Raw genomic sequence first — 19781 nt, forward strand, 5'->3', positions numbered from 1 at the left:
CATGCTGTTGCTTACAGCCCACGTCTCCCCTTCCAAAGACAGATCCAGCGCCGGCTTTTCAAAGGAGGGAGGAACCGGAGGTCTGAATCATCACACCCTGTCTCCACCCTCTCTCTGGTGTTATGGTCAGTCTTCTCCTGAGGAGACAGAAGGAGCCATGAAAGAAATGATGGCATGACTACTGCAGTGTATCAGGTGGTGGTCCTTAGTGGGCAAGCACAGTGCTACTCTTGGGGGAGGGGCAGGAAGAAGGTACTTGGGGGTCAGGGGCTGGAAGCATGCAGGGTGCTGGGGATGGGAGAATCTGGGAGAGATTTGGGGGAAGATGCTAGATGGAGTTAAGCACTCACCCTTGCTGCCCAGATGAGGTCATTGACCTTCTTGTGGCACTACTTCCCTGTTTTGGGCCAGTGCCATGGCACTAACTGAGGCAGCAACTGCCTCCGAGGCCACATTACCATCAGAACTCCTGGGCCTGCATCTTCCTGGGGGGGAGGAGAATGTCCCACCTCACCTCTGTCGCATTCAGCAGCTTCCCAAGGTGGCCCTCAGTAAATTGAGCGGCTGGTCGTGTGGCCAAATTCCCCTCCAACTCAATTTTCAAGATTGTTGACAACACCACCATAGTGGGTCGGATCGTAAACAATGAGACAGAGCACAGGAACGAGATAGAGAATCTGGTGAACCGGTATGGCAACAATAATCTCTCCCTCAATTTCAAGAAAACAAAGGCAATTGTCATTGACTTCAGGAAGCATAAAGGAGAACATGCCCCTGTCTACGTCAATGGGGACGAAGTAAAAAGGGTCAAGAGCTTCAAGTTTTTAGGTGTCCAGATCACCAAAATCTGTTCTGGACCCCCATGCCGACACTATAGTTAAGAAAGCCCACCAACGCCTCTATTTTCTCAGAAGACTAAGGGAATTTGGTTTGTCAGCTACAACTCTCACCAACTTTTACAGATGCACCATAGAAAGCATTCTTTTTGGATATATCACAGCTTGGTATGGCTCCTGCTCTGCCAAGGCCACAAGAAACTACAAAAGGTTATGAATGTAGCCCAATCCATCACACAAACCAGCCTCCCAACCATTGACTCAATCTACACTTCCTGCTGACTTGGCAAAGCAGCCAGCATAATTAAGGACTCTGCGCACCTTGGACATTCTCTCTTCCACCTTCTTCCATTGGAAAAAAGATACAAAAGTCAGAGGTCACGTTCCAACTGACTCAAGAACAGTTTCTTCCCTGCTGCTGTCAAACTTTTGAATGAACCTACCTTGCATTAAGTTGATCTTTCTCTACACCCTAGCTATGACTGTGACACTGCATTCTGCACCCTCTTATTTTCTTCTCTATGAATAGTATGCTCTGTCTGTCAAGTGCACAATAAACAATACTTTTTACTGTATGCTGCTAATACATGTGACAATAATAAATCAAAGTGTGCCCCCTTTGTCCTGCACTGCCTGTCCATCCTTGGGGGTTTTTATGGAGCTGCCCTCATTAGGGCAGATCAGATGTAGGCAGTTTGGCAGAGCATTCCAGCAAGTTCCATGCAGTTTGCTTGTTAGCATTGAGGGGAAGGCAAGTAAGCACTTGCAGATGTGGTGATGTGGAGGGGGTGGGGGGTTGTTGTGGGTGGGGGGGGGGTGAGGGGGGGATGAAGTCAGGGGGAGGGATCAGTACGTCAATGATTGGGGACAGGGAAGAGAGAGGGACGTGTCACACAGCCATCAGGGTCCGGAGGAGATGGGGACCTTGTGCAGAAGGGTCCGGGTGGGGGAGAGGAGGGTCATTCTGCCTGAGATTGATGGGGGAGATGGAGGGGGGGTCTGCTGCCACTCTGCCTGAGATCAGTGGGGGAGGAAGGGAGGGGAGAGGTTTGCGATCATTCAGGGTACCACAGAGGGTGCAGGGAATAAGACAGTCAATCATATTGTGGGGGTCAGGCAATGTCTGTGCGGGCCAGGGGGAGGCATTACCTGGCCCAGGAGGGATGTGGCAGGGAAGCAGCATTCTATAATTTTTTTTTCTGTGGATGCACAGTTGGAGGCGCTGATCGGAGCTACAGGATTTCAGGTGTGATAAGCCCCACCCACAGGCTTGCGCAGCGCGATTCAGAATCGCTGATACTTTTTCAGGCAGACTGCGTATGGGGCACCTTAGAATGGGTCTAAAAGTTGGATCTGAAACACTCCTAGTTTCAAGTCCACCCAGTACTTAGAATCAAAATGGTAAAATAGGGCCCTTGATCTCAGCCAATCAGCTGATGGATACCTCTAGTTATTATAAGGAAATTTGAACTCCCAGTGATTAATTAAAATAATTACTCTACAAGATTTCACAAGTTAAACAGAAACTTCTGGTGCACAAGAGTTAAACTAACGGGTAGTACTGCACAACTTATTAAAATATTGTAAATACATCGTTTAAACTCAAAAATCTCAACAGCATCCTTCTCATTCCACTATCATTTCTATCAAAGAGTTTCCCTTTATTTTACATGATTTTGAGGGTTTTGTCACTTCTCCTGCCACAAAGCCATGGTGTTTCACAGCTCTCAAAAATTCACCTTGGTTTCACTCAGTGTTCTCGCTGTTCTCCCAAGGTGTGAGATTCTTAGGGGGTTCTTCCACTAGCAGCCAGCTAGGTGATCTTCAAATCCTCCTTCACAACCAATCATTTCGGACTCCCCAGCACAAGCTCGGGCCTCAATGTATTCTTGCTTCATTGTTCCAGACCTAAAAGTACTCTTGGTTTCTGATAATCATCAGCTACTGCCACCAACTGCTTTATAGGTCCTGGCACATTCTCTCTCTCTGCCTGCTTCAAAGTTGTACTGAAGCTGACTTTAACTGCCTGTTTCTGCGAGATCCCAAACAGGTAAACCTAAGAAAACCCTCCTTGCAATCTGCCTCCTCTGTAATGACCCCAATCAAAATTTGAACCATCCTTTTATGCAAATCTCTCATTAAGCAGCTACAAATTCATTGGTTAGTGTTTTCACACTTCTGACTCTGGCCTTAGAAAAGAAACGCGGGCCACCCTTTCATTTGCAATTATTTGCTTACCAGCCTTTCAAATCAGGTGTTATCATTTATCTTACATTTAAAATTTTCAATCTCCAATTCCTTTCGTCTTTTTTAATTCCACCTTCCTTTCCTCTTTATTTCTATTTCTGTAACTGATTGGCTGTAATTCAAACATTTTGAATGAACCTTCTTCTCCATCATTCCCTGCTTCTTTCACAATCCTTAAATTTCATTGGTTAAATGGATACAACGTTGATCCCACCATTCACGAAAATACCAGTGGGTCAGGAACACATTTACAGCTTCAGTGGCCCCTGCTGTGGCTTTTTAACTAAGCATTAGTGCACAGTCTCCGGGTTCTCCACATAATCAGGGAGGGTGGGATAGCATGCTGGGTCTGCAAAAAGAAGAATTCCTAATGGAAGGGACCACAGCATGGAAGTGAATGGATCAACTGGACATGGATTTTAACTGCTGCAATATGGAGGAGACCTGGGGAGCCTGCTCCCCTGGTCAAGGTCAAGCACTTAACTGGAAGTCCTGCTGCAAGACCTGAGAGGTTGCTATTGGTGATGTTTCCCAAGGAGGGATAAGAGTCAGAGTCATACAGTTCAGAAGCAGTCCTTTGGACCATCAAATCTGCACTGACAAACCAACACTAAATTTACAGTTTCCAGGACTTGACCCATAGCCTTGAATGTTTTGACATTTCAAATCCTTGTTCCTGTACTTTTTAGAGGTTGTGGCATTTCTACTACCCTCTAGACTATCACCACACTCTGAGTGAAAGATGTTTTCCTCAGATTCCCTTTAAACCTCTGCTCCTCACCTTAAAATTATGCTCCCTTTCACTCTGCCTAGACCCTCATAATTTTATACACTTCAATCAGGTCCCCCCTCATCCTTCTCTGCTCCAAAGGGAACAACCTGAGCCTATCCAGCCTCTCTTTATAGCTCAAATACTCCATTCCAGGCAACATCCGGGTGAATCTCCTCTGCATCCTCTCCAATGCAATCACATCCTTCCTATAGTGAGGCAATCGGAACTGTACACAGTACTCCAGCTGTGGCCGAAGCAAAGTTTTGAACAGCTCCAACACAACCGTCCTGCTCTTACAGTCTGTGCCACGAGTGATAAAGGCAAGTTTCCCATATGCCTTCTTAACTCCCCTATCCTGCTGCCTTCACCTATCTGTGGGCAAGCACCGCACAATCCCACTGTTCCTCTGCGTTCCTAGTGTCATGCCACTCATTGAATACTCCCATCTTGCTACTCCTTCCAAAGTGCATCACCTCACACTTTTCAGGATTAAATTCCATCTGCCACTGCTCTGCCCTTCTGACCAACCTGTGTATATCATTCTGCAAACTAAGACATTCTTCCTCACTATTACCTCACTGCCAATCTTTGTGTCATTCACAAACTTATTTACCATCCCTCCCACATTCTTACCTATATTGTTTATATATGTCATGAGCAATATGGGACCTAGCACTGATTCCTGTGATACACCACTGGACACCACCCCCCCAGTCACACAGCCTCTACACCACTCTCTGTCTCCTACTACTAAGTAAGAAATCTCACAACACCAGGTTAAAGTCCAACAGGTTTATTTGGTAGCAAATGCCACTGGCTTTCCCCTTCATCAGGTGAGTAGGGAGTTCTGATCACAAACAGGGCATATAAAGACGCACACTCAGTTTACAGAATACTGATTAGAATGTGAGTCTTTACAGCTCAGGTACAGACAATGTGAGTGGAGATAGCATTAAGCATAGGTTAAAGATATGTGTATTGTCTCCAGACAGGACAGTAAGTGAGATGTTGCAAGGCCAGGCAAGTCATGGGGGTTACAAATAGTGCGACATGAACCCAAGATCCCATTGGAGGACGTCCTCATGTGTGTGGAACTTGGCTGTCAGTCTCTGCTCATTGACTCTGCACTGTCGTGTGTCGTGAAGCTTGGAGAACACTTACCCGCAGATCAGAGGCTGAGTGCCCGTGACCACTGAAGTGTTTGCCGACAGAAAGAGAACAACCTTGCCTGTTGATTGTCTAGTGGTGTTCATTCATCCGTTATCACAGCGTCTGCATGGTCTCCCCAATGTACCATGCCTCAGGACATCCTTTCCTGCAGTGTATCAGGCAGGCAACGTTGGCCGAATTGCAAGAGTATGTACCATGTACCTGGTGGATGGTGTTCTCACGTGAGATGATGGCATCCATGTCGATGATCCAGCATGTCTTGCAGAGTTGCTGTGGCAGGATTGTGTGGTATCGTGGTCACTGTTCTCCTGAAGGCTGGGTAGTTTGCTGTGGACAATGGTCTGTTTGAGGTTGGGCAGTTGTTTGAAGGCAAGAAGTGGGGGTGTGGGGGTGGCCTTGGCGAGATGTTCGTCTTTATCAATGTCCTGTTGAAGTCTCCGGAGAAGATGTTGTAGCTTCTCCACTCCAGGGAATTACTGGACGATGAAGGATACTCAGTCCACTGTGTCCTGTGTTTGTCTTCTGAGGAGGTAGGTGTGGTTTCTCACTGTGGCGCATTGGAACTGTTGATCGATGAGTCGAGTGCCATATCCTGTTCTTATGAAGGCATCTTTCAGTGTCTGGAGATGTCTGTTGTGGTCCTTCTCATCTGAGGAGATCCTGTGTATGCGGAGGGCTTGTCCATAGAAGATGGCTTCTCTAATGTGTTTAGGGTGGAAGCTGGAGAAGTGGAGCATTGTGAGGTTATCTGTGGGCTTGCAGTACAGTGAGGTGCTGAGGTGACTGACCTTGATGGAGATGCACGTGTCCAAGAAGGCAACCGGTTCCAGAGAGTAGTCCATGGTGAGTCTGATGGGACTTGTTGATATTATCATACAGTTGTTTCAGTGATTGTTCACCATGAGTCCAAAGGAAGAAAATGTCATTGATGTATCTAGTGTATAGCATCGGTTAAAGGTCCCGTGCGGTGAAAAAGTCTTATTCGAGCCTGTGCATGAAAATGTTGGCTGTCCTGTGTGTCTGGATGAAGAACTGGTTGTTGAAGGTGAAAACATTGTGGTCCAGGATGAAGCAGATGAGTTGTAAAATTGCACCTGGAAACTGGCAGTTGTCGGTGTTGAGTACTGAGGCAGTTGCAGCAATGCCATTGTCATGGGGGATGCTGGTGTAGAGTGCCGAGACATTCATGTGACAAGGAGTGCTCCTGGTTCAACTGCTCCATTTGTGCTGAGTTTCTGTAGGAAATCCGTAGTGTCACATCGAATGTTGGGGGTTCTTTGTACAATGCGTTTCAGGATGCCCTCGATGTAGCTGAAGAGGTTCTCGCACAGGGTCTCATTGCCCGATACAGTGTGGCGGCCGGGTGTGTTTGCCTTGTGTATCTTTGGGAGGCAGTAGAGATCTCCAACGCAGGGAGTACATGGAATGAGAGCGTGGAGAGTGTTCTGAAGGTCCAGATCAAAGGTCTTGATCAGAGTGTTGAGTTGACGGGTGCGTTCTTTGGTCGGATATGTGGGTAACTGTCTGTTGTGTTCCTTGTTGTTCAGTTGTTGGTACACTTCTTTAATCAGTAATCCGTTCAGTATGATGATGGCCCCTCCTTTGTCTGCTGATTTGATGACAATGTTGCGGTTGGTCTTGAGAGCACGGATGGCATTGCGTTGTGCTTGGGTGATGTTTGGGGCTGTCTTGTGAGTGCGGTTGATGAATCTGGTGTTGACTCACCTCCTGATGGCTTGGGCATACATGTCCAGTCGAGGACAGTGGCCTTTCAGAGGAGTCCAATTGGATTCTTTCCTCTTCGGTTGCTGCACTGTGGATGTCTCTGTCGGCTGTTCCAGTTCATTGACTGTCCCATTGTGTTCACTGTTGGCCTCGGTGAGGCAGGAGTGATAATCACTGCGCCACCGTGCCATCTGCTCTTCCAGAATTCTCTTCAATAGTTTCACTACCTCTGATGTAAGTCTCACTGATTTGTAATTCGCTGGTTTATCTGTACCATCTTCTTGAAGAGTGAAACCACATTAAGTTGATCTTTCTCTACACCTTAACTATGACTGTAACATTATATTCTGCAGTTACTCGTTTCCTTCTCTATGAACGGAATGCTTTGTCTATATAGCGTGCAAAATACAATACTTTTTGCTATATACTGATACAATTAATAATAGTAAATCAAAACCAATCAAATCAAAAATGCTGTCATCCAATCCTCTGGCACCTCTCCTGTGGGCAGGGAAGAATTAAAAATTTGGATTAGGCCCCCTGCAATTTTCCTCCCTTGCCTCCCACAGCTGCCTGGGATACAACACATTCGGACCTGGGCACTTGTCCACTTTTAAGCTTACCAAAACCTCCAATATCTTCCCGCTCCCTATATCAAACTGTTCAAGAACTTCACAGTCCCTCTCCCAAAGTCTGGACTGACATCTTCCTTCTCCTGAGTGAGGACAGATGTGAAGTATAAGTTTAACACCCTACCAATGTCCCCACTCACAGAAAAACAGAAAATGCTGGAAAACTCTGCAGGTTTGACAGCACCTGTGGAGAAAGAATAGAGCCAATGTTTTGAGTCTGGATGATCCCTCATCAGAGCCTCCAGACTTGCTGACATTTTCCAGAATTTTCTGTCTTGTTTCAAGTTCCAGCATTCACGGTATTTTGCCTTTATTTAATCATTCCCCACTACTTCTTTACTTTGGTGACCCTGCTGAGTTGCTATCAGTTCAGGGAAATAGATTTGGTGGTTGTTAAATAAAATTCATGGTTAAAACAGTACATAATTACTCTATGATTTTTAAATATCTTACCCAACAGGTCCAAAATGGTTTCCTGCTTACCTTCAAACTCACCTGGATTAAATCCTGAATGATGTCTAGATCCTGACCTGACCTCATTTTTATGGTATTTAACTCCCCGCACACAGCCAATCCTATCACCCCTTGCCTGTCAAAACCACCATCACCCACCATTGCACTCATCACATTGCTATCAACTAGATGTTGTCATGACAATGAAACATAGCCCCCAATTACTTACATATTGAACTTGTAAATAAGACATATTTTTCAAAAATGAACATACAAACAAAAACTGGTTGAGACTGTAAAGTAACCACTTATGCAGATTGAAATCCCCCATAACTACGGCCGTCCCATTCCTGCACGCTGCACTTATTTGCGCGTTAACAGCCCGCCCCACCTCCAGATCATTATTTGGGGGCCTATAGACGACACCCACCAGCGTTTTCCTTCCTTTGCTGTTCCTAATCTCTACCCACAACGATTCCACGTTCTGCTCCTTGGCTCCAATATCATCCCTTGCTACCACCCTGATGCTATCCTTAATCAGCAGAGCTACGCACCCCCCTTTTCCCTCCCGCCTATCCTTCCTAAACACTTGATACCCCTGGACATTCAGCTCCCAGTCCCTGTCACCTTGCAGCCACGTCTCTGTAATGGCCACCAGATCATATCCATTTGTGTCGATCTGCGCCACCAACTCATCCACTTTATTCCTAATGCTTTGCGCATTCAGATAAAGCGCCTTCATCCCAGCCTTCACCTGGACCTTATTTGCCGGAATGCCGCCAACCATACTCACGCCCCTTACTCCCTCTATTATTGGGACATCCTCGGCCTCTATCCTTACCTGTACCGTCTCCTTAACTTTAGACCCCGTAATGTCACCTACCCTCACACCCTCCCCCCGCCAATTAGTTTAAAGCCCTGTCTACAGTCCTCTTTACACGATTCGCCAGCACTCTGGTCCCAGCACGGTTCAGACCAACCCCATCCCGCCCGAACAGGTCCCACCTACCCCAATACTGGTGCCAATGCCCCATAAATTTAAAACCATTCCTCCCACACCAATCCCTGAGCCGCCCATTCACTTCCTTAATCCTATCAACCCTACGCCCGTCTGCACTCGGTTCAGGCAGTAGCCCAGAGATGACCACCTTGTCGGTTCTACTTTTTAATTCCATTCCCAGCTTTTCATACTCCCTCCCCAGATCCTCATTTTGCATTTTGCCTACGTCGTCGGCACCCACATGAACCACAACGACCGGATTCTCACCCTCCCACTCCAGGTTCCGCTGCAGCCCAGATGTGACATCCCGGACCCGAGCACCAGGCAGACAACACACCCTTCTGTGGACTTTGTCATTGTGACAAAGGACAGTGTCAATACCCTTAACCCCACTATCCCCAATTACAACTACGTTCCTTTTCCCCTTCTCTTTGCCTATGTCCTGCTGCATCACTGTACCGTGTGCAGTCTGCTCACCGACCTCACCTCCCTTGTCCTCGTCCAGACTGGAAGCAAGAACCTCAAACCTGTTATGCAGCTTGAGAGTCTGAGGCCTCCTCTCCCCACCCTCCTTCCTCTTCTCAGCAGCCCCCTCTTGTTCCTGACCCTTAGAGTTAGCCAGTCTAGGGGGGGTGGATGTCTCTTGCACCCCATTGACAATGGCACCCTTTCTCCCCCTGATGAGCCTCAGTGTCCGCAGCTCAGAGGCCAGCTCATCTACCTTGAGCTGGAGCTCCTCCAGCAACCTGCACTTACTGCAGACATGGTCACCGGGGAGGACCCTGGGGTCCACCAGTTCCCACATCATACAGAAACCACACATCACATGCCCCTCCATTATTCACTGTAGTAATGTTGAAAATTTCCAGACGAACTCACCTGGCCCTTTTTCTCTCCAGCCCTTTTGATATTAAGCCCTAATAGCTCACTCTACTTCCCTCTCACTCCGCTGCCCGCTCAGACGCTGCCCGCTGTCTACACCAGGCCTCCTTTTAAACCTGGCGCTGATTTAAAGCTGGCTGGCCCACAACTCCTTCTAACCACTCCCTCAGAATTCTTAAAGCAGTAAATACAATAAAATAAATGCTTTAAACAGTTCTACAAAAAACAAAGTGCTTTAAACTTATTTAAACAGGTTTTTAACGGGTAAAATCTTATCTCTCTCTCTGCTCCTTCACTCGTCTGCTCCAGGCAGGCTCGAAGGGCTAGTTGGCCTAGTCCTGCTCCTATTTCTTATACTTATATTTTCACTTGCTGGCATTCATATGTGGATTACATTTGACCAACTAATCCAGAGAGAATGGAATGTCACACCTTTTTCCAGACAGGGCCCTTCAAAGCAAGAATGCAATGCAAAAACTAATCTCCTGTGGAGATAAGGGAGTTCAATTCTGGCCTTGGGTCACTGTCTGTTTAGACTTTGCACATTCTCCCCGTGTCTGCGTGGGTTTCCTCTGGGTGCTCCAGTTTCCTCCCACAGCCCAAAAATGTGTGGGTTAGGTTGATTAGCCATGCTAAATTGAACCTTGCTGTCAGGGGATTAGCAGGGTAAATAAGTGGGGAAACATCTTCTGTAAATTATATCCAAGACTGTGGACATGATGTGGATTGAAAGAAAGAAGTTCTGGGTGAATGCTATGTTTGTGTTTTTCCCTGCCATTAATAGACAAGAAAAGGGGTTAAAAACCTTGCTTTCTGTGTGCTTGTTGATATTGTAGTTCTGCTGTGCCAGTGTGTGCTGTGAAGGTCACAGCTGAAGAACATTCACTTGGCATCTCATCGCTTGTAGGTAAAAAAAAGTCTTTTTTTTCTGATTGCTGGAAGCAAGTGGCAAGTCAGCAAAGTCACAGTCGAAAAAGAAACAAGACAACCCTTTTCAGCTGATCTGCAGCATCAGGAATCTCCAAAACAACTGCTCAAAGGACAACATCAATGCTACCAAAATCACCCAACTTAATGGCTGCAATATTTCACCATCAACTCCTCAGCAAACTAAGGCTGATTAATTTTTTTTGTTAACTTTTATTTTGGACTCACTTCTCATTTCTAATGTGTGTGTTTTTGTGTTGTGTTTTATTATTTTCTTCTTGCATCTTAGTAATTAATAAACTCACTGTAACTCAAGAGAGCCTGGTTAAATTGGTTCCTTTTAAAGCATAAATACATTTGGACTGTGAAAAGGTGTTCATGAGAGAAGGAAACCTTTCTAAATTAACCTTGTTGCGACGAGCCGAGGGTCTTGAATAAAGAAGGAGGGCCAGTTCATCCCACCTCAGCCAGCTCATAACAATTTGGGAATATCTCATCCGAAATCATAACAAATTAGGGGATCTCACTTGGGGACAGGTTGTAACGATATACCACATTAGAATTTTGAGTTAATGTTGCAGGAGAAAGTCTAACCAACAGCAAATGCTACAAGATGCAACATGATCTGGACCTTTTCATCATTTAAAGAATGTCTTTCTCAATTTGTTGTTGCACTTTAATGGCAATCTTTAAATCTTTCATCACAGAATATGGGAAGTTCAGAGTAACTAAAGAACATGTTATTTTCAGCACTCCATAACTGTCAGCCATGATTCAGCTGCCATGATTCCAATATTTGGAATTCCCCCGATTTAATCTGATTTATTATTGTCACATGTATTGACATACAATGAAAAGTATTTTTCGTGTGCGTTATAGACAAAACATACCATTCTTAGAGAAGGAAAGAGTGCAGAATGTAATGTTACAATCATAGCTAGGGTGTAGAGAAAGATCAACTTAATAAGAGGTAGGTCCATTCAAAAGTCTGATAGCAGCAGACTAAAACACTATCTCCCTCTCTTAACACCTTTCACATCAAGCTTTGACACTTAAATCTTACATCAAGCTTTTGGTTACCTATCCTAATATCATAATAAGTAACTTGGTATCAAATGTCTTTTGATAATATTCCTGTGAAACCCCTTGGGACATTTAAAGGATAGAGGTAAATATAAGTGTTGTTGCCAAGGATGTACTATCGCTGAGATGGGTCCATGTTTGTTTAGGTCTCTGGTATGCATCTTGGCGACCATAGAATATCAACTTTCAGTATCTGCTAATCCACTCAATGCTTTACATGACTGGGAGACACTGCAGAAATTAATTGATTCATCAGGACAGACATTGTTATGATTATGACAAAACAACGCTCCTTTGATGCAAATTTGTTGGAGTGGGCATGATTTATTTTTCTTTAGTGGTGCCTTCCTAAAATGAGGGGACAGCTTGTGAGTTTCCTGATGCCACCCTGAGCCAAAGGAAGGCTCTGCAATTCAATTTCAATTCAACATAATAGGCATGCGTTCGCTTCATCAAAGATGATACTAAGGGATGATGAGTTGGCACAATGGCTTATTTTCAATGCTGTCTCTAATCTCTTTTCAGGTTCATATCGTCTGGGAAGATTTAAAAATGTAACTGATGGAGTTGGTATTATTTGAGTCAGATACAAGATAGAGGAGATTGTGTCCAGACTTGTGTATGGATGGAGTGAGTAAGGGAATGTGAATGGAAGGAGTGAGTGAGAGGAACTGTGCAGATGGAGTAAGTGCAGGAAAATATGTAGATGGAGTAGGTATGGAAATGTGTATGGAAGAAATGAAAGTAGGAGGATGTGTCCAGGGATGTGCAGGTTAAGTTGATTGGCCATGCTAAATTGACCCTAGTGTCAAGGTATTAGCAGGGTAAATATATCGACTTATGGGAATAGGGCCTAGGTGGGATTGCAGTCGATGCAGCCTTGATGGGCTGAATGGCCTCCTTCTGCATTATAGGGATTCTACATGTGGATATGGAGTCATAGAATCATAGTGAGTATAGGAGAACATATGTGGGGATTGAGTGAGGGCAGGGATGGTTGTTTACATAGTAAGAAAGTGCAGGAATGAGTGTGGGTTGAGTGAATGTGGATATATATGAGGAGGCAATGAGTTCATTGAGGGATGTGTGTGGATGCAGTGAATGAAGATAGGGATAACTGTAAATGGAATTAGTGTAGGGAGGAATGAGTATGGGGATGGTGTGAGTGTGGGGATGGAGCTAGTGTGGCTCGGGCTGAGTGTGGGGATGGAGTGAGTGGGTAGGGATGAGTGAGGGGATAGAGGAAGGGTTGGATTATAGTGAGTGTAGAGAAGGATGTGTGTGGATGGCGTGAGTGTGGGGCAGGCTTTTTTTATTTATTTGTGAGACATGGACATCGCTGGCTGGCCAGCATGACTGTGGGGCTGGGGTGAATGTGGGAGGATGAATGTGGGGGTAGGGTGAATGTGGGGATGGGGTGAGTGTGGGAGGATGAGTGTGGGGATGGGGTGAGTGTGGGAGGATGAGTGTGGGGATGGGGTGAGTGTGGGAGGATGAGTGTGGGGATGGGGTGAGTGTGGGAGGATGAGTGTGGGGATGGGGTGTGTGTGGGAGGATGAGTGTGGGGATGGGGTGAGTGTGGGGGGGGATGGGGTGAGTGTGGGAGGATGAGTGTGGGGATGGGGGTGAGTGTGGAGGATGAGTGTGGGATGGGGTGAGTGTGGGAGGAATGTGTGGGGGATGGGTGTGTGGTGGGAGGATGAGTGTGGGGATGGGGTGTGTGTGGGAGGATGAGTGTGGGGATGGGGTGAGTGTGGGGGGATGAGTGTGGGGATGGGTGGTGTGGGGATGGGGTGGTGGGAGGATGAGTGTGGGGATGGGGTGAGTGTGGGAGGATGGTGATGTGGGGATGGGGTGAGTGTGGGAGGATGAGTGTGGGGACGGGGTGAGTGTGGGGTGAGGTGGTGGGGAGGATGAGTGTGGGGATGGGGTGAGTGTGGGAGGATGAGTGTGGGGATGGGTGAGTGTGGGGAGGGAGTGAGGTGGGGTGGGGTGAGTGTGGGGGGATGAGTGTGGGGTGGGGTGAGTGTGGGAGGATGAGTGTGGGGATGGGGTGAGTGTGGGATGGTGTGGTGTGGAGGATGAGTGTGGGGATGGGGTGAGTGTGGGGATGGGGTGAGTGTGGGAGGATGAGTGTGGGGAGTGGGAAGGGGTGAGTGTGGGGGGATGAGTGTGGGGATGGGGTGGGGGAGGTGTGGGGGGTGAGTGTGGGGGGATGAGTGTGAGGACGGGGTGAGTGTGGGGGTGGGGTGAGTGTGGGAGGATGAGTGTGGGGATGGGGTGAGTATGGGGATGGGGTGAGTGTGGGAGGATGAGTGTGGGGACGGGGTGAGTGTGGGGGGATGAGTGTGGGGGTGGGGTGAGTGTGGGGGGATGAGTGTGAGGACGGGGTGAGTGTGGGGGTGGGGTGAGTGTGGGAGGATGAGTGTGGGGATGGGGTGAGTGTGGGGATGGGGTGAGTGTGGGAGGATGAGTGTGGGGATGGGGTGAGTGTGGGGGGATGAGTGTGGGGGTGGGGTGAGTGTGGGAGGATGAGTGTGGGGATGGGGTGAGTGTGGGGGGATGAGTGTGGGGACGGGGTGAGTGTGGGAGGATGAGTGTGGGGACGGGGTGAGTGTGGGAGGATGAGTGTGGGGACGGGGTGAGTGTGGGGGGATGAGTGTGGGGATGGGGTGAGTGTGGGAGGATGAGTGTGGGGATGGGGTGAGTGTGGGAGGATGAGTGTGGGGGTGGGGTGAGTGTGGGAGGATGAGTGTGGAGGTGGGGTGAGTGTGGGGGGATGAGTGTGGGGGTGGGGTGAGTGTGGGGGGATGAGTGTGGGGACGGGGTGAATGTGGGGACGGGGTGAGTGTGGGGGGATGAGTGTGGGGACGGGGTGAATGTGGGGGGATGAGTGTGGGGACGGGGTGAATGTGGGGGGATGAGTGTGGGGACGGGGTGAATGTGGGGACGGGGTGAGTGTGGGGGGATGAGTGTGGGGACGGGGTGAGTGTGGGGGGATGAGTGTGGGGATGGGGTGAGTGTGGGAGGATGAGTGTGGGGGTGGGGTGAGTGTGGGAGGATGAGTGTGGGGGTGGGGTGAGTGTGGGGGGATGAGTGTGGGGACGGGGTGAATGTGGGGACGGGGTGAGTGTGGGGGGATGAGTGTGGGGATGGGGTGAGTGTGGGGGGATGAGTGTGGGGATGGGGTGAGTGTGGGGGGATGAGTGTGGGGATGGGGTGAGTGTGGGAGGATGAGGGCTGGTCTCTCTGACGCTGCAGAGCCGTGTGTGGGGCGCAGGCGCAGTGAGTGTGCTGGGAGCGGCTGATAGCGGAGCGGCTCAGTGTTCAGATTGGGCCGCGCCGATCAGATTGTTGAGGACCGGGCTGTGCAGCACCGACAATGGCTTCGGGAGACGCCGACCTGATGGAGGGAAGCAGCGGCTTCAGCAGCGACTCGGAGTCGGAGGCCGAGAGCCTGAGCGGCTCGGAAGGTTTGGAGGAGGATGAGGAGGAGGAGGAGGCCTTCTCCGAGTTGTCGGAGGAAGAGGAGGCCAGCCTGGTGCTGGAGGAGGCTGAGGCCGAGCTGGAGTCAGGCCCCGGGCCGGGGGTAGACACAGAGCTTCCGGCGGGTAAGGACAGGGCCTGAGGAGGGGAGATGGACCCGGGTTGGCCTCAGTGTTGATGACAATGTCTTTATTGTGATTTCTGTTTTTCTGGGCGCAGATCTGCAGAGACAGGTGAAATTTCTCAATACCATTTCCAACATCGTGCTGAGCAAACTTTCCAAGGCCGAGTGAGTAATCTTTTCATTGAGGCTTTATCTGACACGCTCCTTCTGCAGATGCTTCTTTTTAAAACAAAAATTAAGATTATTCTAATGAGACTAACTCAAAATGGTATCTCTCCAAAATCCCCCTCGCAGATCTAGCCCTGAGGTGAAGCTTCTTCTTGGGCGGGGAGCTTTTTCTTTTCGGGGCAAGTCACAGATTACAGGCGGCCACATGTTTCACCACATTTACAAACGCTGCTTTGCTTTGTTAAAACAGCTATTTGCGGAAGTGTTAGATCAAATCAGAGGAAGCTTGTGACTGGTAGCAATCCAACTCACTCTACTCCAGCAGGGATTCTTGGTAATATTGACCCTTTGCGGAGGAGGGAGCAGCCTTGCAACAGTTCCAAATTCTCAATCCCTGCTTCCTCAATCTTTTTTTCCTCTTTCATTTTTAGAGAGCTGCTTTAGAGTTTTTACGTTGTGAATGTGGAGGATCCTACGATAGCGTGGTGCCTGAGGTGCAAAACTTTTTTTCCTTCCCCCCGCCCCCCCCATTTAAATACTTGTTTTCCCGCAAAGCAGAGGTTAGGTATTAATCTCAACCAGCCATTCAACCAAAAGAATAAAGCATTGGACAATGATGCAAATCCAGTGTATTTGATTAAGATGTAGTGGGTTTACTTAAAAATGGGATTTGTACATGAAGTATTTTTATTAGAATAAATAAATCCTAGAATCATAGAACAGATTTTAAATTCATTTTAAGCTATTTGGTATTAATTTCCAATCTTTTATTAAAGTGCCTTAGTATTTTGATATTAAATGCAGCAGAAGGTGAATAGACCAGGTCTACCTTGAGCATGTGGTATTCAATGGATCTGTGTTTTAACTTCAAATACTTGCTTTTGTTCAGTAACTTTTCATCTTGTCTAAGAATAAGAATAATTTTCAATTGATGTAGTTTCAATAGCTTTCAAGGAGCAAGAATTCTGATTTCCACTACTGTGAAGAATTACTTCTTGATACTACCCTTGTATGATCTTGCTCTAAATTTAAGGTTGCATTGCTTTGTTCTGTACCTTCGCAGCAGAGGAAGTAATTTTCATTATCTGTCCTACCAAATCATTTAATCATTTTGAACACAGCAATTAGATCATCCTGTAATATTCTGTGTATAAGGACATGCATCTCTGCTATGCAATCTGTCCTCATAATTTAACTTTTTAAGCTTGTAGTGCTTGGACTAATCTGTAATGCACCCTTTTCAATGCCACTGAATCCTGCCTGAATGACTTTTCCAGAATTGAATTTAGTACTCTAAATGGGGATGGGAAGGTGGGGTAGATCTAACTAGAGCTCTCTTTAACTAACATTAGTTTTCACTCCTTTGTGTCCCAAATCCCCTAAGGTATTCACTCCTTTTTTGTCCTAGAAGCCCTGAGATAAAGGCCAACATTCCATTAACCTTATTTTTCTTGTACCTGTCCATTAGCTTTTACAGAATTCTATAGTTGGAACCTATAATCCCTGTTACTCCAGTTTCCTGCTGGATTCTAGTCATTTAGAAAATAGTTTGATTTATTTTTCTTGGCTTCAGTGATTATGATCTTACACTGTTAAATCTTCTGTTTTCATCCACACCTACAGATTTCTGAGGGACACCACTGTTGCATCTTGTCAATTTGAACATGTTCCCATTGTTGCTACTGCCTGACTCCTATCTCCAAACAATGTGCTACATATGTTAATAAGGTGTATTCTATTCCATGCACTTTTGCTTTTGCTAATTGCCTCTTTTGTGGAACTTTATTGAATTACATATTTGGACTTCTAGGAAACAATGCAGACATTCTTCTTTCAGTTGCCACATTGATTTCCTGCTCAAAAAATTCAACTAGGTTAGTTCCTAGAGTTAACTAGACTTAAATTATTTTATGTTATGTTTATAAAGTTATTCATTGACTTTTCTTTCAGATGTACCAGTTTGCTACACGACTCAGTGGAGTCTGAATTTTTTGTGATTGATGGTGATTCATTAATGATTGAACACGTACTAGACAGCAGCTTTTGTGAGGGGCAAAATTTGCACTTTTTCTATCTGGTGGAGAGGTTTTTATTTGACATCACTCAGAAAGGAGCAAAATATGTGATTGTGTTCTTCAAGGTATGTAACAATGTTTCTTCTAATCAGAAGGAAAACGATTGCAATGTGTTGTGCAATTTGTCATATTTGTCAGTATTTACTGAAATAAATTTCATAACTGAATTAGAATACAAGTTGAAAAGCACGCTACGGTGGTGCAAAGGGCTATGGAAAGGTCAACTGAAACTTGGTATCCTCCAATTAAAGGAATAACTTTCATTTATATAGATCCTTTCATAACTTTTAAGATAAACCAAATTCTGAAATACAGTCATTGACAGTATAGTGGGAAATGCAACAACCTATTTGTACACAGCCAGAACCCATAAGCAGCAGTCAGTTGTCATGGAGTTGGTCAGGACGCCAGTTGAATTCTCCTGCACTTCAAATAGTACCTGGGAATTTGACATCTCATCCAAACAATAGCATCTCCATCAACATAACAATTATTCAATGCTATACTGAAGTGTCAACCTAGATTATCCGCTTAAGCCTCTCAAGTGCAATACTGCTGAAGTAACTTCAAAACAAGTCTTTAAGTTTGTTCTTAATTTATTCCGTTAACAAGACTGATGGGACTGCAGTTGAATTTTTGCCCATGAGCGTGTGTCACAATTCAGCCTAACTCCTCAACATTCTGGAATAAACAACCATCTTTCTGATAGCTGTGGAATGCAGGAGAAGGTGTTGCACACCAATAATGTGATCTATTTATTTTATTCGTGTTAACTCCAACTTAAGGGGGGGCTCATTGCTCATGTTTTCCTTAGTGAATAGGTCTGAGATGTAATCCCTCAAAGAATGTTTATCATTTTGTATTCATTCTCTGTTCCAAGCTAGTTTACATTTTTATGGCTCTAATATTTTTAGTGCCACCTTACTATTGTAGTTCTTGGTGAATCTTTGCTCTTATGTTTAACTTCTCCAGCAATGTATTGCCTTACCCTTGGGGCCATTGGGCCAATTTGATTACTCTGCAACATGTTTCCCTTTTCTCATACACATCCTGATGTTTCCTCCACTTTTCATCCTGTAGGATTTGTAGAGATCATTTTCCCCCCACATTTCAGTTCACATTTGTTAACGTGTTTAATGTTACATTTGTTTAGTCTGAACGTGTTTGTTTGGTTTTAGAAATCTATTAATCTTACCCCTCAGTATTATCCTTTTTAAAGATGTTTTCATTGGAGCTCTACTGAAGTGTCATTAAGCATTTCATCTCACTCCACTTTTAGTGATTCCCTCACTTCTTTGAATGTATCTGACTCCGGGTCTTGGGGTGTTTCTGACCATTGCATTATACTTGATTGCTTCCTGTAGACATTGTTCCCTATTACTGATGCACTTTTTTTTGTAGGTTTGAGTAGATAACATAGTTTATATGATCAAAGTCTCTCGTTTTATATGGATCGATAGCTATGGTTGTCTGCATAAGTGATTGATCTCAATATTGCAAAGGTGACTTTCAGACCAGCTGGTAATGCTATTGCATAGGGAGGGAAAAGTATTCTGTTCCTGTATAGGGTGTCCATTTTCTTTGGATGTGGATGCTGGCTTGCTAGCCACCTCACTCTAATGGTTCAGATGCATGAGAAAGTCTCCTGGCATGAGTTGAATAGCAGGAATTCCTCCTAGTGTTTTGACCACCGTCTTGCCTTCAACCAACAACATTTTAAAAGAGATTTTCATCTTTTCCTTGTCGGTAATGATTTGTTGAACATGAAATTCTTCCTCTGTCATTTGCCTTACATTTATGTTGATGGAAGAGCTGAAAATTATTTTGCTACTATAAAAGTTTATTTCATTGCGTGCTGATAATCTACCACTGGTTGCTCACGCTATCATAGCTTTTGTACGAATCTTCAAGTCACTCAGGATTTGTTTGTATTGAAACAAAATTTGCTTTGTAAAATTATCCAAATTGAGTTTGATCAAGTTGTGCAAGACTGCCTTGAGGAAGTATATTTACAGCTTTGCAAAACAAACTTAAAAATTGTGCTGTTTGGAAATTTTAAAAGTTCAATTTTAAATCGTTTTAATCTCAGGCAGCAGTTGTGTATTTATTTAGTTCACTGGTAAAACAGAATCAACCTTTAGAGATTTGCAAATTTGATTTCTGTGGTCAGAAGTGAGGTGAGACAGGATAAGTGTCATTTG

General features: G+C 45.8%; 1 protein-coding gene across 1 annotated transcript in view; it reads left to right on the forward strand.

Moving 5' to 3' along the window:
- The first annotated feature begins 15005 nt into the window (after positions 1-15005).
- Positions 15006-19781, forward strand: part of LOC145344799 (putative ATP-dependent RNA helicase DDX60) — an 87620-nt gene continuing 82844 nt past the window's right edge. The window contains exons 1-3 of the mRNA XM_080191947.1: positions 15006-15338; positions 15433-15502; positions 17456-17645. Coding sequence (XP_080048073.1) covers positions 15110-15338; positions 15433-15502; positions 17456-17645 — 489 coding nt within the window. The 5' untranslated portion in view covers positions 15006-15109. The remainder of the gene's footprint in view (positions 15339-15432; positions 15503-17455; positions 17646-19781) is intronic.

The sequence above is a fragment of the Carcharhinus amblyrhynchos genome, chromosome 1 (genome assembly GCF_965287045.1).
Source record: "Carcharhinus amblyrhynchos chromosome 1, sCarAmb.v2.hapA, whole genome shotgun sequence".
In the NCBI taxonomy this organism is placed as follows: Eukaryota; Metazoa; Chordata; class Chondrichthyes; order Carcharhiniformes; family Carcharhinidae; genus Carcharhinus; species Carcharhinus amblyrhynchos.